The 27,039-nt window shown below is 44.9% G+C and overlaps 1 protein-coding gene across 4 annotated transcripts in view; it reads right to left on the bottom strand.

The window, feature by feature from the left end:
* PRIM2 (DNA primase subunit 2) overlaps window positions 1-27,039 on the bottom strand; it is a 297,371-nt gene that overhangs the window by 238,757 nt on the left and 31,575 nt on the right. For all 4 annotated transcript variants that reach the window (XM_077289995.1, XM_077289992.1, XM_077289993.1 and 1 more), the window contains exons 3-5: window positions 26,253-26,356; window positions 26,056-26,147; window positions 18,279-18,399 (exon numbers count right to left, since the gene is read on the bottom strand). In XM_077289995.1, the coding sequence (XP_077146110.1) occupies window positions 18,279-18,399; window positions 26,056-26,147; window positions 26,253-26,356 (317 nt within the window). The remainder of the gene's footprint in view (window positions 1-18,278; window positions 18,400-26,055; window positions 26,148-26,252; window positions 26,357-27,039) is intronic.

The following is a 27,039-nucleotide window of genomic DNA, read 5'->3' on the forward strand; positions in this document are numbered from 1 at the left end:
TCTGTGCCTTTAATGTCTCCGCCACGTCCCCCAATACATCCTACATTATTCTTAGTTGTTTTCCTTCATGTAGAATGAACCTACAAGTGTATAAAGGGTTTATTTTAATTCCGATATTTTCGTCCCATTGACTTGCATTGGGATCGGGTATCGGTATCGGATTGGATTCCGATACTGTGACGGTATCGGCCGATACTTTCCGATTCCGATACTTTCCGATATCGGAAAGTATCGCTCAACACTAATCACAAGTCTTCGGTCATTCAGAGACCTGGCTACTACAAGTAAAGTTCAAGTTACATAAGTCAGTAAATGGACAGCATGGCCGTGGAGATGGTGAACCAAACTTCTAGCTTTTCTAGTTTTCCCATGTCCCATAACTGGCTACGATAATAAGAAATACACTGTAAAATAATGGCAGTCAGGAGTCCTGGACTGACAGAAAATGAAATACTTTATAACATTTGTAGTTCTTAACTTTCAGAAATTCCTAAGAAAATCCGTCATGATAGGATTGGCGAGTAAATTGGGACCAGGGGCACCTTTCCTGGCTCGAGCACTAGGGGGCGCCATAGCTTGCCCTGTTCCCCGGGATAGCTCAGATGGCGAGGATGCTGGGGCCTTCGTCTTTGCCCTGTCTTCTAGCTGTAGCCCTGTGTCTGTGTCTGTGTCTGGCCCCCTCCCCAACCCGGGGAATAGAGGCGCTACTGTGTACCGTAGTGCACCACCCCGACAGACATGGGAACAAAGACAAGGGTAACAGAAAATTCCACTCACACAAAATATACTCTCACAAATAACAGAGGTATTCACCAGGGTGTGAAGGATGGGGGAAGAAAATAAGGCAGGTAAGGATGAGGAATTTCCAAGCGAACAAACCAAGCAGCAGTTGCACAATAAACTCCTCTCACTCCAGGTCTATGTAGCAAGTGCTAACTCAGACATCGACCTGGCCAGCAGGCCTAGCTTTTATAGAAGAGGAGTGGCTAACTGAGCACAGCTGAATGCAGGGATTTCCACATGATCGATTAACCCCTGTCCTGCTGAAAGAAAACAAACATTTTATATACCGGAGAAGTGGTTCTCCTCAGCAGCGAAGCAGGAGCCATCAGACGCTGCAGTCTTCTGGCACTGCTCTGTCGTGGAAACTACGTGACAAAATAAACATCAAGTAATTCAGTTAAATGGAATCAGTAATTAGGTTTTAGCTATACCCAATCCAAGAGTAGCATGACTTAGGCTTCTTTCACACATCCGTCGGTACGGGGCTGTCGCAAACCGTCGGCCCTAAGTACGTTATGCTAAATTTAGCACAACGTGGGCAGCGGATGCAGTCTTACGACGCATCCGCTGGCCAGTGTGATGAGCGGGGAGGAGGGGGGTGGAGTTCCGGCTGCGCATGCGCGGTCGGAAAAAGAGGAACCGACGGACAAAAAAACGTTACATTGAACTTTTTTTGTGCGTCGCGGCCGCCAAAACACGACGTCGCGACGGATGCGACGTGTGGCCATGCAGGATGCATTTTTTCTCCAAAACAACGCATTGCAACGTACACCATAAGACGCAAGTGTGAAAGTAGCCTTAGGGGCACAGACTCCAATTCCAGCTCTCAATATTTTGACTGCAAATATAACAATTATAACCCACCTCCACCATTGATTGCATAGGCAGAAGTGATGAGCGAACGTGCACGGGCAAGGTGTTATCTGAGCATGCTCGTGTGCTAACCGAGTGACCTTGGTGTGCTCAAAAAATATATTTGCGTCTCGCAGCTGCATAAACATCTGCACCCAGCCGTCGGCTTTCCCTCTGCTGGTTAAGGCTATGTGCAGACGTTGCGGATTAGCCTCAGGAATTTTTTGTGCAGATTCTGCATCTCTTGGCAGAAAACGCAGGAGTTGATTTGCTGCGGATTTACAGCGTATTTTACCCATGGATTTCTATAATAGAATGGGTACAAAAACGCTGCAGATCCGCACAAAAGAAGTGACATGCTACCTCTTTTAATCCGCAGCATTTCCGCATCATTAGCACAGCATTTTTTTTCTATTGATTTACATTGTACTGTAAATCACTTGCAGATCTGCAGCGTTTCTGCAAGGCAATAAACGATGCGGATCCGCAGGAAATCCGCAACGTGTGCACATACCCCAAGACAATTCGCGGGAGCCCACACAATTTTTTTTAAGAAAAATAATCCTTTATTAAATACAAGTACAGTAAGCTGCACACACTGTACTAATTATATATGCGACTGACATCTGTATATCTATTCTCTATCGTATTCTGACGGATCACGCTGTGATTTTATGGTACGCAGCAGATTAACTCTCGTGTTTTCAAAGACATGGGTGTGTAAAAATCAAACGGCACAATCAACATGCAATTTTTTTCTCGCACCCATATAGATAGATAGATGAGCTGGGACTCAGATGAACATTCGTGGGAAGCAATCCGAATTTTTATCGGATAGCTCCGTCTGTTTTTCTAGCAGAAGAGTATGAGCCCTAATCAGTGCCGTATTTGGCATTCATGCTGCCCTAGGCACTGTAAGTGGTCACTCCCCCTATTGGCTAGTCAGACAACAGTCTCATACACCCATCAGTGTTACACTTACAAATTCTATCCATATTTTTCACAACTACAGGTAACCATTATAGTCTATGAGGCAGTCCACATATCCGTGTTTTTCACGGACTGTGTGGCTGTGCAAAACTTACGGAGATTTGTCCGTTTTTTTACAGTACAACATATGAAAAGTGCTAATACAAGTCTATGTGTCCAGAAAAACCCATAGCACACGGGTAGTATTAGTATACAGTCTGTGCGCCATCCGTGTGCTGCCTCTGATTAACATTGCAAAGTATAGCAGAGGCTTCTTCATTTATTTATCCATCTGTGAAAACCACCAACGATAACTGATGGTAAAAACGGGCATACGGACTGTACACTGATGATACACGGACTGTGTACTGATGACACAAACTGTGTACTGATGACACACAAACCATGTACTGATGATACCCGGACCGTACACCCCTCTCTCTCTCTTGCTCCCTGCACCTACTTGCATCCCTCTACCTCTTGCAGCCTGCACCCCTCTATCTCCAGCACCCCTCTCTCTTGCTCCCTGCACCCCTCTATCTCTTGCACCCTGCACCCACTTGTACCATGCACCCCTCTCACGCACCCTGCACCCCTCTTGCACCCTGCTCCCCTCCCTCTCGCAGCCCTCTCGCACCCTGCACCCCTCTCTCGCACCCTGCACCCCTCTCTCGCACCCTGCACCCCTCTCTCGCACCCTGCACCCCTCTGTTCCACCCTACACCTACTTGCACCCCTCTCTCCTGCACCCTGCGCCCCTCTGTTCCACCCTACACCTACTTGCACCCCTCTCCTGCACCCTGCACTCCCTTGCTCCCCTCTATCTCACACACCCTGCACTTCTCTGTCACAGTCTGGACCTCACTATTTCCCACAGCCTGTAACGCCACACATCCCTGTCAGTCTGCACCCCCACAGCCCACAGAGCCTGCACCCCTCTATCACATACACCCTGCACTCCATATGTAACAATTCCCTCATTACCTTTCACAAGTTTCCCCATCTCCTTCAGCTTCTCCTGCAGCTTCCAGCCCGCAAATCTCTGTGGCTCCTCTCCCTTGAGTCTCACATGATCTTGACGCAATCGCAGGTCCTGTACCATTCAGATGTTATTTCTTCCGTTTAGGCAGGGAGCGGATTAGTGCTCCCCTTCCCCCGCCGTGTGCTCGCATATCGAAATACCCCCCTTAAAAAAAACTTGGCATGCCCCTGCAACCTGCTGGACTAAAAAAAAAAAAAAAAAAAACCTTGCTCAGGAACAATTAACATACATTCTAACTTTATTCCATGGTCGATACAATCATCACGATACCTAACTTGAATATGTATGCTTGTTTTGGGACTTTAAAAAGAGCTTACTTATACGGTCTTTTTGCTTTCTTTTTTTTTATTGAAAGGGTGCGGTTCACCATATTTTGGACACCCCTAACCTTATTTTTCTATAGATATATGTGGGTGGGTGGTTGTTTTTTGCCAGTACCATTTTTGGACATATATACCGTATTATTCGGATTATAAGACGCACTTTTGTTCCGCCCAATTTTGGGAGAAAGTGGGGGGTGCCTCTTATAATCCAAATCTGTTAGATATGCTGTGCTGCAGAGGAGGGGGGGTGGCTCTGGAGTGGTGTCAGGGGGCTGGGGTGGGCTGGCTGCAGGCTGCAGAGACAGCAGGAGGTCCTGTGCTCCCACTCATTAGCCTCATGTAATATTCAATGCACCTGCTGTCCATCACCTCAGTGCTGAAGCTGCCCCAGTTGATTCACAGGGGAGCAGCGAATGTTACCTGTGCCTGCATCTCCCCCCCCTCCCATCATGGATATGGCCCCCCGTGCTACTGGCAGGGACATGCCCCCTGTGCTGCTGGCAGACACATGATAAAATAACAAACACTTAACTCACCTTCTGATGATGGCTCAGTGCTCACAGCTCCTCGGTTGCTCTTCCTGTGTCTGTGCTGACATCTGATCATGTGATTGGCACAGCACAGTGATGGCATCACTGTGTGTGCCCAGGTCACATGATCCGATGCCTGGGAAACATATGAAGCTGTGAGCACTGAGCCATCATCAGAAGGTGAGTTAAGTGTTTGTTACTTTATCATGTGTCTGCCAGCAGCACAGGGGGGGGGCATGTGTCTGCCAGCAGCACAGGGGGGGGGGCATGTGTCTGCCAGCAGCACAGGGGGGGGGGGATGTGTCTGCCAGCAGCACAGGGGGGGGCATGTGTCTGCCAGCAGCACAGGGGGGGGGGGCATGTGTCCGCCAGCAGCACAGGGGGGGGGGCATGTGTCTGCCAGCAGCACAGGGGGGGGGGGGCATGTGTCTGTCAGCAGCACAGGGGGGGCATATAGTGACCGGGGGGGCATGTACCTGCCAGCAGCAGTGTGGGGCATATAGTGACCGGGTGGGGGGCATGTCGCTGCCAGCAGAATAAGAGGACATATTGTGACCAGGGGGGGCATGTGCCTGCTAGCAGCACAGGGGGGCATATATTGACCCAGGTGGGGGCATGTGTCTGCCAGCAGCACAGGGGGGGGGGGCATGTGTCTGCCAGCAGCACAGGGGGGGGGGGATGTGTCTGCCAGCAGCACAGGGGGGGGCATGTGTCTGCCAGCAGCACAGGGGGGGGGCATGTGTCCGCCAGCAGCACAGGGGGGGGGGGGGGGGCATGTGTCTGCCAGCAGCACAGGGGGGGGGGCATGTGTCTGTCAGCAGCACAGGGGGGGCATATAGTGACCGGGGGGGCATGTACCTGCCAGCAGCAGTGTGGGGCATATAGTGACCGGGTGGGGGGCATGTCGCTGCCAGCAGAATAAGAGGACATATTGTGACCAGGGGGGGCATGTGCCTGCTAGCAGCACAGGGGGGCATATATTGACCCAGGTGGGGGCATGTGTCTGCCAGCAGCACAGGGGGGCATATAGTGACCCAGGGGGGGGCATGTGTCTGCCAGCAGCACAGGGGGGGCATATAGTGACCAGGAGGGCAAGTGCCTGACAGCAGCACCGGGGAGCATGTGCCAGCACAAGGATGGGGGTTATATAGATACCAGGATGAGGGACATATGATTTGTAAGACGGATACTGGTATTATAAGACAGACCCCCACTTAACATAAAAAAAAAAAATTCTTTTTTTTTTTTTTTTTTTTTTTTTTTCACCAAATTTGGGGGTGCGTCTTATAATGCGAAAAATACGGTAAGTGGTCAGCATAGAGCGCCGGATAACTGTGATCCCAAACGTCATGTAAAATGATCCCAATAAAAAGCTTCCAATCACTCCACAAAAAAGGAAGCCCTCACTCAGATTTGTCGTCTCTTAATGGAAATATAGGGGGCTTTCATGTTACTGGTAGCACAAAGGCTCTGGAAAAGCGAAATGGCTCCTCACCCGCCAAAAAATTTTAGCAAATTCTCCGTTCCCAAATCCAAATGCCCCCTCCCTTCTGAGCCCCAGTGTGCCTAAACAACATTTAGCACCCACATGCTTGGCATTTCTGTAGTAATGAGAGCCCACCTAATTAAACAGGTGCGTGTCTCCAGAAGCATGAGCTGGGCATAATGTACTGGTCACTACAGCGTACTGGTCATTACAACGGCAGTTTGCAATTTTCACTCAGCAATATCCACTGCTGCTTGTTTCTGGAAAACACCCATGGAGTCAAAATCATCACTACATCTGTAGATAAATTCCCAAAGGGTTATAATTTCCAAAATGGGGTCACTTTTCTAGCAGTTAGGGGCTCTTTATATGGAATCCACAAACTAGTCTAGGAAAATCTGCGCTCCAGGAGGCAAATAGCGCTTTGGTCCCTCCTGAGTAACTACGTATGGCAAACTAGTACTGTACATCCACATAAGGGGTATTTCTACATTCAGCAGAAATTGTGGGACAAATTCTGGTGCCATTTTTACCTATTTCCCAGTGTGAAAATGTAAAACTTGGGGCCAACACAAAATCTTGGTGGTAAAACTGTAAATTATTTTTTCTTCACTGCTTAATGGTATAAAAGTTCATAACACACCTGTGGTATCAATATAATCACTGCAACCCCAGATGAATTTATTGAGAGGTTTAATTGGTAAAACGGGGTCACTTATGGGGGCTTCTGCTGTTTTTGCACATCAGGGGCTCTGTCAATGTAACATGGCACCCTCAAACAAGTGCAGCAAAATCTGAACTGTAATATGGCACTACTTCCCTTCTAAGCATTGCACTGTGCCTCAAAAGTAGTTTTCAACTACATATGGGGTATCGGTGAACTCAGGAGAAATAGCACAACAAACTTTGAGGTCCATTTTATCCTTTTGCCCTTGTGAAAATACAAAATTTGTAGCTATAAAGATTTTTGTGGGAAAAATTGGATTTTTTTATTTTCACGGCTTAACGTTATAAACTTCTGTGAAGCACCTGGGGGTTCAAGCTGCTTAATACACATCTAGATAAGGTCCCAAAGGGGTCTAGTTTCCAAAATGGTGTCACTTGTGGGGGGTTTCCACTGTTTATGCACATCAGGGGCTCTCCAAACACATGGCAACCGCTAATTAGTCCATCAAATTTTGCATTCAAAAAGTCAAATGGCACTCCTTCCCTTCCAAACAGTTGTTTTCCTCCACATATTGGGTATTGGCATACTCAGGAAAAATTGTACAACAAATTCTATGGCGCAATTTCTCCTTTTACCCTTATGTAAATGCAAAATTTGGAGCTAAAAAGATTTCAGAAAAATGTTATTTTTTATTTCCATGGCTTAACATTATAAACTTCTGTGAAGCACCTGTGGGTTCAAGGTGCTCAATACACATCTAGATAAGTTCCCTAAGGGGTCTAGTTTCCAAAATGGTGTCACTTATGGGGTTTCCACTGTTTAAGCACATCAGGGGCTCTGCAAACACAACATGGCAACTGCGAATTATTCCAGCATATTTTACATTCAAAAAGTCAAATGGCGCTCCTTCCCTTCCGTGCCCTGCCTGCGCCCAAACAGTAGATTTCCCCCACATAGGGGGTATCGGCATGCTAAGGAGAAATTGCACAACAAAATGTATGGTCCATTTTCTCCTGTTACCCTTGCGAAGGTACAAAAAAAAAAAAAAAAAAAATTATGTCTAAAGGAAAATTTTTGTGAAAAAAACTACCATAAATGTTTATTTTTTCCTTACATATTCCAAAAAATTCCTGGGAAGCACCTGAAGGGTTAATAAACTACTTGAATGTGGTTTTGAGTACCTTGAGGGATGCAGTTTTGGTGTCATGGTGTCATTTTTGGTATTTTCTTGCATATAGGCCCCTCAAAGTGAGAGTGTGAGGTGCCCCTAAAAAAAATGGCTTTGCAAATTTTGTTGTTAAAATGAGAAATCACTGGTCATCTTTTAACCCTTATAACTTCCTAACAAAAAAAAAAATTGTATTTCCAAAATTGTGCTGATGTAAAGTAGACATGGGGGAAAAGCCGGATTACTTACTGGTAATGCTCTTTAATAGAATCCATGACAGCACCCACGTGAGAGAGGGATCCACCCATAGGAACAAGAAACCTACAGAAATAAAAGGGGGCGGTCCGCCTCTCCTCCTCAGTTGGATTTCAGAGTACCAGAGGAACCGCACGAGTATTAGGTCAAAATATAACATAGCCCTTTTTTTTTTTTTTTTTTTTTTTTTTTTTACATTTAATATATAATAATATAATTTCCTATCTCCAACCACCAATATGTGATCTGCTTATATGTAATTTAGGGAGGGTAGTGAGTGGGTGCTGTCGTGGATTCTATAAAAGAGCATTACCGGTAAATAATCCGTTTTTTTGCTCTTCACCACGACAGCACCCACATGAGAGAATTTCAGAGAACCACTATCTGAGAGGGACCACCGTGCTGAGGACAGCTCTCCCAAAGGCCAACTCAGAAGATGAAAGATCCAGCCTGTAGTGGTTATAGAAGGTGGATTGAGATGATCATGCTGCGGCCTTACAGTTCAATTGGAATGTCCGCCCTCTCAGCACAAGAGGATGCCACTGCTCTCGTGAATGTGCCTTTATGACCTCCAGAGAATTTTCACATTTTGTGGAGTATGCCAGGTAGGTTGCGTCCCTGATCCAACAGGATAAGGTGCCCTTCGTGACCCCATACCTCTACTCGGTCTCCAGGCCCTAGACCTGTCTAAATATTTTAGGACAGCCCTCCTCACGTCCAGGGTATGAAAGTTCTCTTCCTCTGGAGTAGAAGGATTACTAAAGAAGGAGGGAAGAATAATCTCCTGTGACCTGTGAAACTTTGCTGCCACCTTAGGAAGGTATAACGGATCTGGTTTCAGTATAATTTTGTCTTGAGATACTAACAAGAAGGGAGGATCTATGAAAAGGGCTTGGATATCGCTAACTCTTCTGACTGAAGTCAATGCTACCAAAAGGGCTGTTTTTAAACATAGGTATTTCAAAGGAACGGACTCTAATGGCTCAAACGGGGACCCTGTTAGGGCCTCCAGAACTAAATTTAGATCCCAGGGAGGAACTCGAGGAATGTGAACCGGGTCACTGCGTTCACAAGCTGCGATGAAACGAGAAACCCACCTATCTCCTGCTACATTATAACCATAAAGGGACCCCAAGGCAGATACCTGGACCTTTAACGTATTAACAGACAGACTCAGTTCTCTACTTTTCTGCAGGAATTCTAAAATAGGTGTGATTGGAACTTCCCTAGAGAGGGTATCTGTATGGAATTCCAGGAATTTCTTCCATATTTACTATAAATTTTTGTAGATTCCTTTCTACTCTGCAGAAGTGTGTTAATTAAGCCATCCGAGAAACCCCTTAATTTGAAATAACTGCCTCTCAAGTTCCATGACGTCAAGTGGAGGCCATCCACTTGAGGAAGAAGGCATGGACCTTGAGAGAGTAGATCCGGAATCGATGGAAGGATCCATTAGGTCGGTCATAGACATGGCCCGCAGCCGGGAAAACCAAGGTCTCTTGGGCCAGAATGGTGCGATGAGGTTTATCCTTGCCTTTTCTTCCCCGATTCTCCCGATGGCCAGAGGCAGCAATATTATCGGTAGAAAGGCATATGCCGATTAAGCTACTTTAGCTTACTTTAAAGTGGACTTTTCTTTGCTAAAAACGTTTGAAGACCTGTGGGAATACGCCTAGACTACCAAAGAGGCTGAAAACCTTGGACTTTATTGAGAAAAAGCCCTTTATAGGCTCCGGAGAGAAGGCTGCCTCATTTCCGGCCACAGCTATGAGGAAGTCGCCAGTTAAAATGGCCGCCGATGCAGGACTAAAGAAGATTCCAAATACCGGACCCTCTAACCGTGTGTTGAATACACACAAGTCTCCCGGAGTGACACCGACCTATCTGTCACGGGGAGTGAAGAAAATAGAATTATTCTTACCGTTAATTCGGTTTCTAGGAGCCTTCCACGACAGCCACCAGGAGGTTGTCTCCATACCCTAATGGGGAACAGGAAGCACGAGAGGTTAAAAGCCCCTCCCACCTCCCATTAACCAGTGACTTACAACTGAACCCATAGCACCGGTTACCTTTTAGGTTCTCAGAAAAAAATGTATCCAAGAACATCGGGAGGGAATTAATGCTGTCGTGGAAGGCTCCTAGAAACCGAATTAACGGTAAGAATAATTCTATTTTCTCTAGTAGCCTTCCACGACAGCCACCAGGAGGAATGCCAACCAATTCTGTATTTTAGGGGGGGGGGGGGGGAACTACAGCCTGAAGAACCTTTCGGCCAAAGGCAAGATCCCGGTTGGACCAGAAGTCCAATCTGTAATGCTTAGTAAAAGTGTGCAAGGAAGACCATGTTGCTGCCCTGCAAATCTGCTCTGTTGAAGCACCAGCCCTTTCAGCCCAAGAGACAGACGTAGATCTGGTGGAATGAGCTTTTAGGCCCGCAGGAATAGCAATATTCTGTACGTACGTCGTACATCCAAAGTATGAAATCTGTGTTCCTCCGGATTTGAAGGATTGTGACAGAACGATGGGAGGACTATATCCTGTGATCGATGAAATTCCGACACTACCTTCGGGAGAAAGCATGGATCAGGCCGGAACACAATGGAGTCATCTCTTATGGTAAGATAAGGCTCTCTAACTGAAAGGGCTTGTATTTCTCCCACTCGTCTTGCAGTAGAAATTGCAACTAAGAAGGCCGCTTTGCAGGACAGAAGTTGCGAGGAACAAGATGACAATGGCTCAAACGGAGGAGCCATGAGGCCCTTTAGAACTATGTTTAAGTCCCATGGTGGTACAAAAATTTGTTTTCTTGGACAATGCCTTGATGCTGCGACCATAAACCTCTTTATCCACCGATGATTTGCAAGGTCTTGATCGAAGACAGAGCTCAAGGCTGACACTTGGACTTTCAAGGTACTTGGCTTCAGCCCTAACTCCAAGCCTTTTTGTAAAAAATCTAATATCTGGGAGATATTAGGATGGAAAGGGTCAGGATTATGAGGGTGACACCACGATGAGAATTTATTCCAAATTCTTCCATATATGGCATTGGTGATAGGTTTTCTAGATTTCTGTAGGGTAGAAATTACCGACTGCGAAAGGCCTTTAGCCCTTAGTACCTGGGCTTCAATAGCCAAGCTGCCAGATTGAACTTTTGTGGTTCCGGATGATAAAAGGGGCCCTGGCGGAGAAGATCTTCTGCTTGAAGAAAAACTGGACCATCCACCTTCAGTTCCTTTATGAGGTGGTACCAGCTTCTTTTCGGCCATGTCGGCGCTACTAAGATAGTTTGGACTTGATCGTCCCGGATCTTCCGGAGGGTCTTCGCCAGTAACGGTATTGGAGGGAATGCGTACGCTAGATGAAACCTCCATGTGTGAGCGAAGGCGTCTACTCCTTGAGACCTGTCTTTGGGGTTCAGGGAGAAGTAGTTCTCGACCTGTGCATTGTGACTTGATGCTAGAAGGTCTATATCGGGAAGTCCCCATCTGTCTGTCAACATTCTGAAAATGTCCGCCTTCAGGCTCCACTCTCCTGGATGTAAGTCGTGACGACTTAGGAGATCTGCATGAATGTTCACTGACCCTCTGAGGTGTATCGCCGATAGTGAGAGGAGATGTTTCTCTGCCCAGCAAAATATTCTGTTTGATATTGCTCTCAGCTGGTTGAACTTTGGACTTCCCTGGTGTTTTAGATGCGCAACAGTCGTCATATTGTCCGAATAAATTCTGACATGTTGACCTATAATGAGACTGCTGGCCGCCAGGAGGGCCTTCTCCACTGCCATCAATTCTCTGGAGTTGGAAGAACTGGAACTTTCTCTTTGGTTCCAGTGACCCTGGAATGGGATCTGCGACACCACTGCTCCCCAACCTTTCTGACTGGCATCCGTTGTCATCGTGATTAGAGGATCCTGTACCCAGTCTACTCCTTTTAGCAGGTTTGATTGTGTCGCCCACCAGGTTAATGAGACCTTTACCTTCCCAGGAGTGTACACTCTCCTGTTCAGGGAATTTGGATTCCCGTTCCAGTTTCCTAAGATGTGTGCCTGCAGTACTCTTGAGTGGCTCTGAGCCCACCGGACTGATTGTATACAGGCCGTCATCGACCCCAGGAGAGACATTGCGGTCCGTAGAGTCGGAGAACGTTGTTTTCTGAAGTCTGAGACTTTGGAAACCAGGTTCATTCGGTGTTCCTCTGGTAGGAAAGATTTCTGATTCTCCGAATCCAGGAGGACCCCAAGGAATTTCCTCACCTTTGATGGCGACAGCTGAGACTTTTTTAGATTTGGTATCCAACCCAAATTTTGTAAAATGTTTAGAGTTTTGGAAATTCTCTGATTGAGAATTTCGGCGGAAGGACCAATTATTAGAAGGTCGTCCAAGTATGGCACTATAGCGATGTCTTGGCTCCTGATATGGGCTACTGCTTCCGCCATAACTCTGGAAAACACCCTTGGGGCTGAGGAGATCCCGAAGGGGAGAACATTGTATTGGAAATGTAAGATTTTTTGATTGAATTGGACCGCAAATCTTAAATATTTTCTGTGATGAGGATGCATTGGAATATGGAAATAGGCATCTTTGAGGTCTATTGTTGCCATATATGATTGAGGAGCTATTAGAGGGATGGCTGTTTTTACGGACTCCATCTTGAACTTGCGGTAGGTTATAACTTTGTTGAGAGCTTTCAGATTTATTATAATCCGGGATTGCCCGGAAGGCTTTTTTATTATGAAGATACGGGAATAGTGTCCTTTCCCTTGTTCGTTCACCGGGACCGGGGAGATAGCTCTCGAGTCTAGCAAGTCCTGAATTCCAGCCATCATCAGATTCTGAGTCTCCCGAGATGACGGGGAGGTGACTCTTACGATCCTGGGGGGAGGTGCATCGAACTCTATCAGAAGCCCCTGTTGTATAACACTGACCACCCAGGGGCTGTTGGAGATATTCTGCCAACTGTGAACAAAGTTCGAAAGCCTCCCCCCCACCGGATCGGAGTCATTGCTTTTCTTGTTGAGCTTGCTGGGGAATAAGGATGTTTTTAGGCTTCCCCTTAGCATAACTCCACCTCCCGGTTTTCCCTTTTCCTCTACCCTGGGAGGGCTGGGACTGGGAGGTTCGAAAAAAACGCTTCCTGGGAGGCCTCTGTTCAGGAAGAGTTTTCTTTCTGTCTGTGGCTTTCTCTAAGATGTCATCTAATGAGGGCCCAAACACATAGTCACCCTTAAAGGGAATGGAACACAGTTTTATTTTGGAAGTGACATCTCCGCTCCACATTTTTAACCAGAGAGCTCTTCTGGCTGAGTTTGTCTGGACCAAGGACCTGGCCGCTACCCGGATAGTTTCTAGTGAGGTGTCCGCGAGGAAACCGGTCGCTCTGTGTAAAATAGGCAGGGAGTCCAGAACCTCTTCTCTCGGGGTACCCTGAGAGATGTGATTTTCTAGCTCTTCTATCCAGCGGAAGAGGGAGCGGGCCACACAGGTGGATGCGATGTTGAATCTGAGGGCTGAGGTAGACGCCTCCCAGGATTTTTTGAGAAGACTCTCAATCTTTCTATCTAAGGGGTCCTTCAACTGGGAGGAATCCTCGAACGGCAAAGCCGTTTTTTTAGCCACTCTAGCCACCTGAACATCAATTTTTGGAATGTTCCATTTTATTGCGTCCTCATCAAGAGGAAACCGATGTTTGAAGTCTGGAGGAGTTGTTAGACGTTTCTCCGGCAATTCCCATTCACTATTGATCATGTCTATTATGCTTTTATGGACGGGAAACCCAGGATGTTTTTCAGTAGGTATACCAAAAAGTTCGTCCTGTATAGACTGAGGAACGGATTCCTCTTTTAGCCCCATTGTGTTCCTCACTGCAGATACCAATTCCTCAATGTATTCAGAGGAAAAAAGATATTTTCTAATTTCCGCAGATTTGTGGGGTAACACATCCTCCCATTTGACAGAAGAGGACATATAAGATCCCTCAGACTCTGTTCAGAATACTCCTGGATTTTCCTCTTTTTGGGAAGTGATGGACCAGGTGAGGATGGTGGTGGCGGTGGAGGTGGGGCGAGCGTGGCCAGAGAGGTCTGAACCTCCTGCCTAACCAGGGAGCGGATCTCCTCAATTAATGAAGGGTGTTCCGCCCGGACAATTTTGTCTGTACACGGCTGGCACAGCTTTTTCTCCCAATCTAGCGGCATTTTTACATTACAAGTAGCACACTTGCGCTTGGAAATGTTTTTAGGGCCAGACTTCACTGCCTGCAAAGAGAGAGGGAGCAGTATAAGAAGGTGTATAAGGTACTACCTTTGAATGGGACCCATCTCTGCCACACTTACTAGGGCTTGAGGAGCGCTGGGCTCTGCAGCTGCAGGGCAAGACGAATCCATGCTTCCAGCAGCTTACCTGAGACGTCTTCGCAGCTTATATAGAAAATAAGCCTGCACCAGCGCGAGGCATTTCGCCGCCCCTCCCCCTCCGTAGTCCCAGGCTGGCGTGCGAGGATGCAGCGTGCCTCGCACGCCGTTCGGTAATCCACAGATCTGGTCTGTATCGCTCCTGTGCAGGAGCGCCGACCCGGAAGTGGAGGGTCACCTGACTTCCGGGTCGCCGAACAGCGTGCATCAGGAGGGGGAGACGCCGGAGAGCTCAGGGAGGCCTCCGGGGGGCACACACCGGCCAGCTTTGTCCCCGCAAGAGGACGCAGGAGGACCGGGAACGCGGTCCCAGAATCCGGAGGAGACGGGAGGCACAACGGAGGAGGAAGCCCTGGGGGCCCGACCATCAGTGCCCGGCATCATAATAACCAGGTACACTGCTCAGAGCCGCCGCTGCAGCGCACCAGAAAAACCTCTCCATGCCCCATGGGGGACAGGAAAGACACTGGTTAATGGGAGGTGGGAGGGGCTTTTAACCTCTCGTGCTTCCTGTCCCCCATTAGGGTATGGAGACAACCTCCTGGTGGCTGTCGTGGAAGGCTACTAGAGAAAATCGGCATGTACCCAGCACAGACATCAGCGGCTGAAAGAATCCCAGCGCACCAGCAGACGGCGAACAGGGGCGAGGATACACCGCTGGAGGAAACCACCGGAATCCCCCTGACTCACCGAAACCCTAGGAACAAGCAGAGGACCCACCCGATTGCACCATCAGCCGCCAGCAGGGCGAATAGGAGCCGGGAATCCACCGTGACAATGAAGCCGCAAAGAGAGACGGCACCGGCGCCATTGCTGAAAAACCACAAGGAACCGCAGAAGGCCCTGGCAGTGACAAATCCCTCTGGTACTTCGCTACATGGACAAAGCACTGGGAAAGCTTCTCCCTGACCTGCGACACCCACTCCGAGGGAGGGACAAAGAAGCAGGCTGCTCTACCACCCAGCTCACATCTGATGCGGTGAGTACAACACCGCTCCAGCACCGCGACGGTATGCAGCAGCCCCGTATACTTCAAAAGAGGTGTGTCACCCCTAGATCCCCTTATAGGAGCCTGAAATTCTCAGGGAACATACAGGGGGACAAGACCTTTGGGGATCTATCGGATATAAGACAATATGACGAAATCTCTAGAGACAATTACAATCATAAACTGACGCAGCCAATTGCAGCTATAGGGTTTCCTGCTGAATCCTATGAAAAGCCACAAACTTGCTCTACAACAGGGGATTATGTCCCCTTTACCCCTCCTGACAATTCCCTTTGCCCTAAAGAGTTTAACCCCAATGATTTTTTAAAACCTCTAATAGAATGACACAAAGAATGGCTAGAATCTTTCAGGGAAACGTCTAGGAGTTTTATTCGGGATATTAAAACGGGGTCTGCCCCTACTATGGAAGACCGAGATGCCATGGAGGATCATTCAGAGTTAGTGATTTCGTGCCAGGCCTCACACCCTGGTCCTGACGTCTTCTCTGACTCTCGCGGGGAGATGGGGAGTGTCCACTCGGAGGATTTCTCAGATGTGACAGAGTCCTCTTCTCTTGGGGGGAGTGAGTCTTCATATGGGAGAGAGTCTTCCAGTTCCTTTTCTCCACACTCTTATTCAGAGGACTCTATTTCCGAAAATCCGACTCCCAGAGTGCTCTCTTACAGCACTCAATTACAGAGGACCCTAATTTGAGGCAAATTCCTAAGGAGTCTGAGATACACCCCCACAACCCATTTATAATGGATAACATCCCCGCTTCTAAAAATTCTCCATCTGTTGGATTTATGATTAAAATTTGCAAGGCCTTTCTAACATGAGCGAACATCTCAGGAGGGTTTTTTGGCACTGATTATAATCTGACATCTGACCTCAAAACAACGGCCTCAGAGGCATTTATCAAAAAGTTACTAACAGACACTCTGTCAGTTATTGTTAAAACCCTCAAACCTATTTCTACTAAGGCCCATGATTTTTCTACACTCCCTTCAAAAACTACTGACAAAACAAACAAAAATTTCATAACACCACTTTCAAAGGATGCCAAAAACACATCTTTAATCTCAGACTCCCCGGAAAAGATAAAAAACGATATCCTCTCATTTAGGGAAGACCTAAACAACTATGAAGATTTTAAAAGAAAAATAACTTAAAAATCAGGGGAATTCCGGAGTCGGTCCAACCCTCCCAATTAAAAAACTATATCTCCACTATGATATCTGATCTGTTATCCAATTCCAAAGTGACAAACCTGGTTGAGAGGACATTCAGAATTCCAAGACCACCATCTCTCCCTCCAGATATTGCAAGAGACGTTATTGTATCCTTTTACCCTGGGTGGGTAAGGAAAGATCTTCTGGCCTTGACAAGAAATTCAAAAACCCTCGCATCTCCATATGACAAAATAACTCTGTTCAAAGACTTGTCTAAAGCCACAATCCAAAAAAGGAAATCATTCCATCTCATTACTAGAAAACTACTACGCGCAGGAATCCCCTATTCTTGGTCTCAGACCTCCACCATACAAGTTAAATACGCGTCAAAACTAACAATCATCACATCTCTGGACGAAGGAATCGTCTTTTTGGGAAAAATCAGTTTGCTAGAGGGATCAAATACTTATTTCTCACTGCAAAATGCAAATACATTTATACAATGTGATTTTCTGGATTTTATTTTTGATATTCTATCTCTCAATGTTAAAATTAACCTACTCTTAAAATTATAGACTGTTCATGTCTTTGTCAGTGGGCAAACGTAAAATCAGCAAGGGATCAGATACTTATTTCCCCCACTGTAGAGGTATTCTCCAAGTGTTTTTTTGATAATTCAATAACATATCATACTACTGTATGTGTGTATATATATATATGTGTAATATATTATACTTTCCGAATACTCTGTAGTTCACCTCTTATACTAGTTCTATTAACTATATACAAGAAAGTGAAACTGTTCCCAACTTCTCTGAAAGGTGAGGAAAAGTGCACTATATAAAAAGAATCCAGCGTGCCCAGAATAGCACTGGATTGTATTGATCTGAATTTCATAGAGCAAGATCTAAATCTGAGCTTTAGCTAAAGCTCAATAAGACTGTCTAAATGTTCCAGCAGATGTCAAGGATTGCCGTGTACTTCAAACTATTGATTTCTGTTATGTTCAAAGAGTTATCATGTTAAAACACCTGAATGTCATATGCCAGAATCAGCACAATGGCGGTCCTCACTGTCGAAATGTAGACTCTTAAGTATTTGCGGAACCCAGAACAATTTATAAACATTAATACACAGTCTGGTCTAGAGATATTTGGACTCTGAGAAAATTTTTATAAACAGCCTTCGTACACTAGCTCAATGGATTTTTAGATAAGAAAAAACACTTTACCAAATCTAGTCAAGAACACTCTCAAGGAGATAGAAAAAGAGATAGAAACATCACTGCCACTGTTCACCATCAGGAGACTACTTCAGGAATGTAAGAAAACCACTAGTAACTCAAAAACTGAAAGAGTAGTGTAGACTTTGCTAAAACTATTTTAAAAAATAAAGTCCAGTCCTGGAACAACATTTTATGGATAGATGGAGATGAAAAAGAGAGCATGTGGCATGGGCTTTAAAGTCACTCAGATTTAGCCTAATGCTGCAAGTGACAGGTCGTTATTGTTAATTCATGTACTAGTATCTAGCGGTTAAATAATGTAACTTGTGTATATAGCAGAAACATCCAAAATCCACAATACAGTGTAAGTAAAATATAAATACACGCACTCCACTACAGAGTTACTTACAGCAAGATATTCCAGATCATTGAACTTGAGAAGCTCCTGAACCTTTTCTTTTGAGAGAAGACTGAAGCGGAATTTGAACAGATCCATTTCCTGCTGTATAAACCATCGTCTCAGGTCTTCCCTGCAGAGATTAAAAAACAGAAAAGGAATTACAAGTTCTCGTTCAGAAGAACTTATTAAATGTCCATGTGCTGTCCGTATGCAAACCTCATTTTCCGTTCTCATGACAACCTCTGACTCCCATCATAACTCACATGCCGCCTCCTGATTACGGCGATTACGCCCCTCCTTGCAACGTCATTCACTGCATACGCGGGCGTCCCTCCACTAGCAAAATGACTATGCCGGGAGGAGTCATTTGCAATGACGCATTTCTGGTCTTGACCAAGCAACCAGGGCTGTGGAGTCGGTAAACCAAATCTCAGACTCCTCAATTTCCCTGACTGACTCCACAGCACAGGTCACTACTGAGCATGTACATAAAGTGCAGCACAGAATATACACACTGTATGTATGTATGTATGTATGTATGTATGTATGTATGTATGTATGTATGTATGTATGTATGTATACATGTATACATACATACATAGCTCAAAAAAATAAAGAGAACACTAAAATCCCACATCCTAGATATCACTGAATGAAATAGTAAATTACAACTAATATCCTATGGAGGTCTGGAGTTGGAACGATGCTCAAAATCAAAGTGGGAAATGAAGTTACAGGCTGATCCAACTTCAGTGCAAATGCCTCAAGACAAGGAAATGATGCTCAGTAGTGTGTGTGGCCTCCATGTGCCTGTATGACCAATGTGCAGGTATGCTCCTGATGAGGCGGGGGATGGTCTCCTGAGGAACCTCCTCCCTGACCTGGACTAAAGCACCCGCCAACTCCTGGACAGTCTGTGGTGCAACGTGACGTTGGTGGATGGTGCGAGACATGATGTCCCAGATGTGTTCAATCGGATTCAGGTCTGGGAAACAGGCAGGCCACTCCATAGTCTTTATCTTGCAGGAACTGCTGACACTCCAGCCACATGAGGTCTGGCATTGCCCTGCATTAGGAGGTACCCAGAGCCAACCGCACCAGCATATGGTCTCACGGGGACTGAGGATCTCATCTTGGTACCCAATGGCAGTCAGGCTACCCTCTTGATAATTGCCAATAATTTCCATCTGCTGTCTATTCCATTTGCACAACAGCATGTTAAATTGATTGTAAAATAGTGTTGCTTTCTAATATATACACACACACAAATACACACTTCAATTTATCATTTGTACAACATTTCAATATCAATTAAAAAAAAAAAAAAAAAACTGTCATGGTCAGTATAGGGTCCACAATGTGCAAATAGGCTGTTAAGTTTGGGTCTAGAGTACCGGCCTGGGCAGTCCGTATACAGATGCGTGAATGCAGCGTACCCGCACAAATTGCAGTGGGGAGTTTGACTGGACCAATGATAATGAATGAATGCAATTCACTTCATTAATTACATGTGACCAATGGAAACGGTACGGACTGGACGAGGGGCCTCTTACCAATACGGTTTACTAAATGGACTTACTTTACATCAATATAAGGGAGACTGTGTCAAAGTCAATAAATGAGCTTCAGACCACAGAGCAATGTACACTGCATGGCCACTTTATTACAGACACCCATCTACCGTAGTAGCATGTTGATTTCCTTTGGCCTACAAAACTGCAACAGTTCACTATGACATAGATTCCATTTGATGAAATTGCTCTGCCAAAATATGTGTCCATATAGACAGGAAAGCTTCTTGCCATTGCCGCTAATTAGAAGGAGGTACATAATATATGTTCAATCTCATCCCAGAGATGCTCTATAGCAGGGGTGAGCAATTCATTTTTCCGAGGGGCCAACTGAGTGACAGTGACTGTTGTGGAGGGCGGAACCAATAGGCCGAAATTATTTCTACTCAATATTAATATCGATATATTATAATTACCGTATATACTCGAGTATAAGCCGAGATTTTCAGCCCAAATTTTTGGGCTGAAAGTGCCCCTCTCGGCTTATACTCGAGTCATGGTCGGCGGGTGAGGGGGAGAGAGGACTGTCCCTGGCGCTCCTAACGCTGTCCCAGCCTGTCCCATGGTCTCCCTCGCTGCAGCTCTTCCTCTATTCAGCGGTCACGTGGTACCGCTCATTAAAGTAATGAATATGGACTCCACTCCCATAGGGGCGGAGCCGCATATTCATTACTTAATGAGCGGTACCAGTGACCGCTCATTACAGGAAGAAGCTGCGGTACCATGGGACAGGCAAGGACAGCGTCAGGACCAGGTAAGCATTTCATATTCACCTGTCCGCGTTCAATTCGCCGGGCGCCGCTCAGTCTTCCCGTCCTCTGCAGTGACTGTGCAGGTCAGAGGGCGCGATGATGTATGAGTGTGCACGCCGCCCTCTGCCTGAACAGTCAGTGCGGAGAGACGGGACGCTGAGGAGCAGCGGGGAGCGACGAGAGGTGAGTATGTATTTTTTTTTTATTGCAGCAGCAGCATTACATGTGGCACAATGCTGTATGGAGCGTGTATGGGGCCATAAAGAACTGCATGGAGCATTATATGGGGCATCTATGGGGCCATAACTGCATGGAGCATTATATGGGGCATCTATGGGGCCATAACTGCATGGGGCATTATATGGGGCCATAACTGTATGGAGCATTATATGGGGCATTATATGGAGCACCTATGGGGCCATAACTGTATGGAGCATTATATGGGGCATCTATGGGGCCATAACTGCATGGGGCATTATATGGGGCCATAACTGTATGGAGCATTATATGGGGCATCTATGGGGCCATAACTGCATGGAGCATTATATGGAGCATCTATGGGGCCATAACTGAATGGAGTATTATATGGAGCATCTATGGGGCCATAACTGCATGGAGCATTATATGGGGCATCTATGGGACCATAACTGCATGGAGCATTATATGGGGCATCTATGGGGCCATAACTGCATGGAGCATTATATGGGGCATCTATGGGGCCATAACTGCATGGAGTATTACATGGGGCATCTATGGGGCCATAAAGAACTGCATGGAGCATTATATGGGGCCATAACTGCATGGAGCATTATATGGGGCATCTATGGGGCCATAAGTGCATGGAGCATTATATGGAGCATCTATGGGGCAATAAGTGCATGGATCATTATACGGGGCATCTATGGGGCCATAACTGCATGGAGCATTATATAGGGCCATAAAGAACTGTATGGAGCATTATATGGGGCTCCTGATTCAATATGCATATTCAAAAACACAACCTACTGATGTCTCAATTAATTTTACTTTTATTGGTATCTATTTTTATTTTTGACATATACCGGTAGCTGCTGCATTTTCCACCCTAGGCTTATACTCGAGTCAATAAGTTTTCCCAGTTTTTTGTTGCAAAATTAGGGGGGGGGCGTCGGCTTATACTCGAGTATATACGGTATATTATTGATAATTATATTAATATATCAGGTAAAAGGGAAAAAAAATACTTCTGCAGGCAGGTGCCGGCGATGACACCTGAGCTGCAGCATAAATGTTTACTGTTCACTTAATCACTTTTGCAGATTTACTTGAGCATGGAAAAAAAAAAAAAAAAAAAAGAAGAGTCATTTTCAAAATGGTGCCCGAGGCACCCGCGCAGTAGCAGCTATTGGTTTGTATAGAGATCAGATAGCTGCTGTTGCGCAGGCATCAGCGGCGCCATCTTACTGGAGAATTAAAAGAAAAAAGTCCTCCACCAAGATGGCGCCGCCCCGTGCCTGCACAGTAGCAGCTGTTGGCGATCTCCGAGAGCTGCTACTGCGAAGGCACGGGTGGCACCATCTTGGTGGAGGACTTTTTTTTCTTCTCCAGCAAGATGGTGCCGCCTGCACAACAGCAGCTATCAGATCTCTATACAAACCAATAGCTGCTACTGCACAGGTGCCATTTAGAAAATGACTTTAATGTTTTTTAAACCCTCGCTTAAGTAAATCTGCAAAAGGGATAAAAGTGCACATTAACCATGTGATTATGCAGAAGTACAGGTGTCACGGCCGGCACCTGCCTGCAGAAGCGTTTTTTTTTTTATTATTATTACTATTGTAATGTAATGTACTTGGTTGGCCACAATGCACAGATGAGCACCTCTGTACAGCCATAAGTACAGGATGACCCACAGTCTTTAAAAAAAAAAAAAAGCATTTTTGACTCCAGCACCAACCTAAACTGCTAACGTGACAGGAAGGGCACATGCACAGATTTAACCCTTTTCAAAAAACATAGACTAAGTGTGAACAGGTGCTGAACCTAGAGTAACCAACTCATATAAAATCAAATAAATAAGGCAGCACACTGTAGCGCCAAAACCAGCAAACATGAAAATTGAATTGCATTACTGCACTAGAAATATGAAAAATTGAGAAAGTTTAGCGCACAAATTGGCCAATTTATGTGTACCTTGTAGCCACAATAAGGCATTTCTCATATACAAGGACCGAATACCTTTCCTCTCTGAGAATACAGTCTTCATCTGAATGGGAACCTAATGTGAGTCCTCTCTTATGACTAAAATCTCTCGCTCTGTGGAGGGGTAGTGGTCCTGCTGTGATTAAACACACCTATGGCTAAAAGGAGGAGTGCTCAGTCAGAAGGCTAATTTCAAATATTTGTATTCATTAGCCTTCTGACTGAGCACTCATCCTTTTAGCCACAAGTGTTTTTAATCACAGCAGGGCCACTACCCCTCCACAGAGCGAGATATTTTAGTCAAAAGAGAGGACTCACATTAGGTTCCCATTCAGATGAAGACTGTATTCTCAGAGGAAAGGCATTGCTAGGACCTTGTATACGAAAAATGCCTTATCGTGGCTACAAGGTACACATAAATTGGCCAATTTATGAGCTAAACTTTCTCAATTTTTCATATTTCTAGTGCAGTAATGCAATTCAATTTTCATGTTTGCAGGTTTTGGCGCTACAGTATGCTGCCTTATTTATTTGAGATTTAACCCTTTGACAGCATGAGAACACCAAACTGTGTGGATTCATCTGACCAGGTAAAGATTTGGTCTGGAACAATTCTTGACATCTTCCTCTGACCCCTTTAATCGATGAGCTATTTTTACCTCCAGGATCCCTTGTTACAAGAGGTTCTCTGTCACCATTGGTGTTATACTCTTTTCTGACAGAAATCCCCACAATGAGGACAGTTTGTGAAATCCTGGCTAGCCTATTGCCGATGACCATGCCTCATTAACATCACTTCATTTTCCCTCTCATGTCACACTGTAACTGATCTTCAGAACATCAGAACATATTGGTTTATTTGGTATTATGCTGGAGCCAGAAACACTTATGTATACATCACTGACAGCATGTACAGAAGAGCCACCTGCTGGCTGCAATCAGTAATGCCACACACACAATTATGGTCATATTTCCCCCTGTAGGAACAGAAGCTGAAAATTGTATGAAATCATTTCAGCCCTCATTTCCCTATATGTGAGAAATGCAAATTCATAAGTTGTTTCTTGTACAACACTGTAAAAAATTATTAGTAAAAGCACATATACATCAATAAACCACAACACTAAGACCCCATTCCTAATATTGTGTATGCCCCTAACTAATCTAGGCCTGAGCAACACAAGACCTCTAAACGCGTCTCCTGCGGTATCTGGCACAAAGTGTTTAGCAGCAGATCTATCAGACCAAATTTTACCATTTTGACCAGTGTCATTTAATGTGCTAATAACTCTGGAATCTTTCAACATTTCCCAGTGATTCTGAGATTGCTTTTGTGGCACATCATATTTTATGATAATGGTAAATTTAGGTCGATATTTTTATAAATAAGTTCAAAACGTATCAGACACTTGATAAAAACTTTTTTTTTTAAAAAAAGCTTTGTCGAGTTAAAATCTGGTAAATTTGGAAATGCTAAAAGTATTGAGGTATATAGTGCAAGAGATCAAATGATGGCAGGTCACCCCCTACTCCTAACCTAAAATAAAAGAAATAGAAAAATTAAAAAAAACTGAAATATTTGCCATCACCAAGTCTATAAAAGTCAGAATAAAATATAAAATCAAATTAACCAGATTGGTAATCGGTGTACTGAGAAAGAAAACGTCAGCATTCAGAAGTCAGTTCTTCGGCTGACATAACACTGCCCTTCTATTGCATTTTTTTTCTGCAATAAAACTTGTCTACCCCCAAAATGTAAATTGATAAAGGCAGTTCATAGCGCTAAGAACAAGCCCTAACACAGCTCCATCGACAGACAATTGAGAACGTTATGGATCTCGAAAAATGGTGACATTTGCCGGGTAATTCTTACCATATAGTGAACGCTGTAAATAAACACCCAAACAATTGTGGAATTGCACTTTTTTTGCAATTTCCCCACACTTAGAATTGTTTTCTGCTTTTCAGCACATCACATGATAAAATGAGTGTCATTCAAAACTACAACTTAAAAAAAAAACCTCATATGGCTATATCAACAGAAAAATAAAAAAAAGTTATGACTCTTGGAAGAAAGGAAAAAACAAAAGTGTAAAAATTTAAAATAGCCATGTCAGTAAGGGGTTAACGAGTTTGAAGCTTAATTCATGTAAGGCACCAGTCAGGGTTAAAGGGGGATTGTCTGAGATTTTGTTTTATTTATGGTCTACCCTTAGGATAGCTGATCAGTATTTGATCAGTTGGTGTGCGATACCTGGCAACCCTGCTAATCTAACCTACTGTACCCAGCAGCCAGATGTGTTCAGTTGCGGAGCTGCACAGCGGTCACCTGCAGAGTCACCATGGCCAGGTACTGCACATCCATCCTCTAAATCCAAAGGGCTGGATGTGTAGTGGCCACAGACAGTTACTGTACAGATGACAGAGCTGCGCAGCTCTGCTCCACAATGGAGGAGATGGGGGCATTGGAGAATTTCTTCTGGTTCTATTGATATTGGCCAAAATTCTTATACAAGCCCAATAAAAATGACTAGCAAACAACAGGAATGGACACAAAACTGACCAGCAGTCCATAGTGTTACTATAAACCTGTTCTCTATTGTCCAGTCTTGTTCCCAACGTGTTTCAACATCCCCATCCTTACTAAGCAATGTCTTCAGGGCTGCAATAAGACAATTTCAGGACAGTCATACACAGGGTACGGTCCACTAGAGCCAGATGCCATTACAATGTACAATTCCATGTGTATTCTATATACTTTACTCGTATATTGGTCTAACAGCAGCCCTGAACTAGCTTATTTGAAGAATCTGGGAGTAGAAATATTTTGAGTATTACGAAGACTATTTCAGTGACAGAAAAGCAGAATAAATATGTAGAGATAGGGCAGGTTGATGGCAATACTGCAGAAAGTCTACTGACCGTTACCTCCACGTGATTGTCTTCTACCCTATTTGGGCTTCATGGGACATTTTGGCCAGGACGACCAAAGACGACATTCTACAAGGAGTATATACGTTTATGTGGGTTTCCATTGGTTTCCTCCCACACTCAAAAACCATACTAATCGTGGGATCTATATTGTGAGCCCCAATGGGAACAGTGATAATAATGTTGGTAGAGAGCTGAGGAATTAATGGCGCTATATAAGTGAGTAAAACAAATAACGCGTGTACCCCTTTTACAGATCCTTCAGTAGATTAATTTTAAAAAATTGCAAACAAAAGAAAATAGTTTCAAATGGTAATACTCATTAGTACTGGAAATAAATTATTCACTTACGACTGGCAGTATGCAAGGCGCAATATAAAGTGAGAGATGTGATCTTTCCTTCGCTCGTCATATACTTTATCATTCATTTCATCCTTTGAGGCCTGCAGATATGAAATATAGAAAACGCTTATTAAAATACATAACGCTAGATTCATATATATAATAACGTAGAGGGATTCTGAGTATAAGTGGACACTCATACTTACAGAGTAGGAAAACTTAAGCTTTCTTAGTTCAGCCTCTAGCTTTGCATTGTATTCTGGTGAACCCTTCACATAACTTACACCAAGATTCTCGATTGTCTTCAAAACTGCAAACCAACAATATTGCACATTAAACCAATTTCCATAGGTTCCTTACAACGCAAAGGAGGCTTAACTTTTTTGAAGGCACACTCTCTCTTTTTTTATTTAATGGACTTACATTGGGGTAAAATAAAAGGATTTGTTATTCGATCTCATTGAGTGCTACCTCTCTTCTGATCTTGGCTTACCAACAGTAGCGGTGACATCACAACTACAGTGCACTTTGCTGCTGCAGTAAATCCCCGAGATTAGTGGCACAGTGATTGGCTGCAACGATCATATGCATAGTAGTATTGCTATCAGTGCTGTAGCCAATAAACAATATCAAGGCAGCGGCGGAGAGGCAGAGGTGAACACTGGGGAGTGTAGGTAACTAGTGACGAGCGCAAGTGCTTGTTATGTTTACTTGCATTTGCCTAGGGTGCTCAGGTATGTACTGAGTATCGCGGGTACTCAGGTGACATGCTCGAGTCCCTTTGGCCGCATGTTTCACGGCTGTTAAACAGCCACAAAACATGCGGGGATTGCCTGGCAAATACAGAAAATTCCCAAGAACAAAGTTCATTTTAACCCCTTAAGGACCATGCCACTTTGTAAATTAATCACAAGCCACTTTTTTTTTTTCTTTGCACATCTACCAGTGTCATTCTATGCAGTAATAACTCTAGAAAGCTACAACTGATCCCAC

This window comes from Ranitomeya variabilis, chromosome 2 (genome assembly GCF_051348905.1).
Source record: "Ranitomeya variabilis isolate aRanVar5 chromosome 2, aRanVar5.hap1, whole genome shotgun sequence".
NCBI lineage: Eukaryota > Metazoa > Chordata > Amphibia > Anura > Dendrobatidae > Ranitomeya > Ranitomeya variabilis.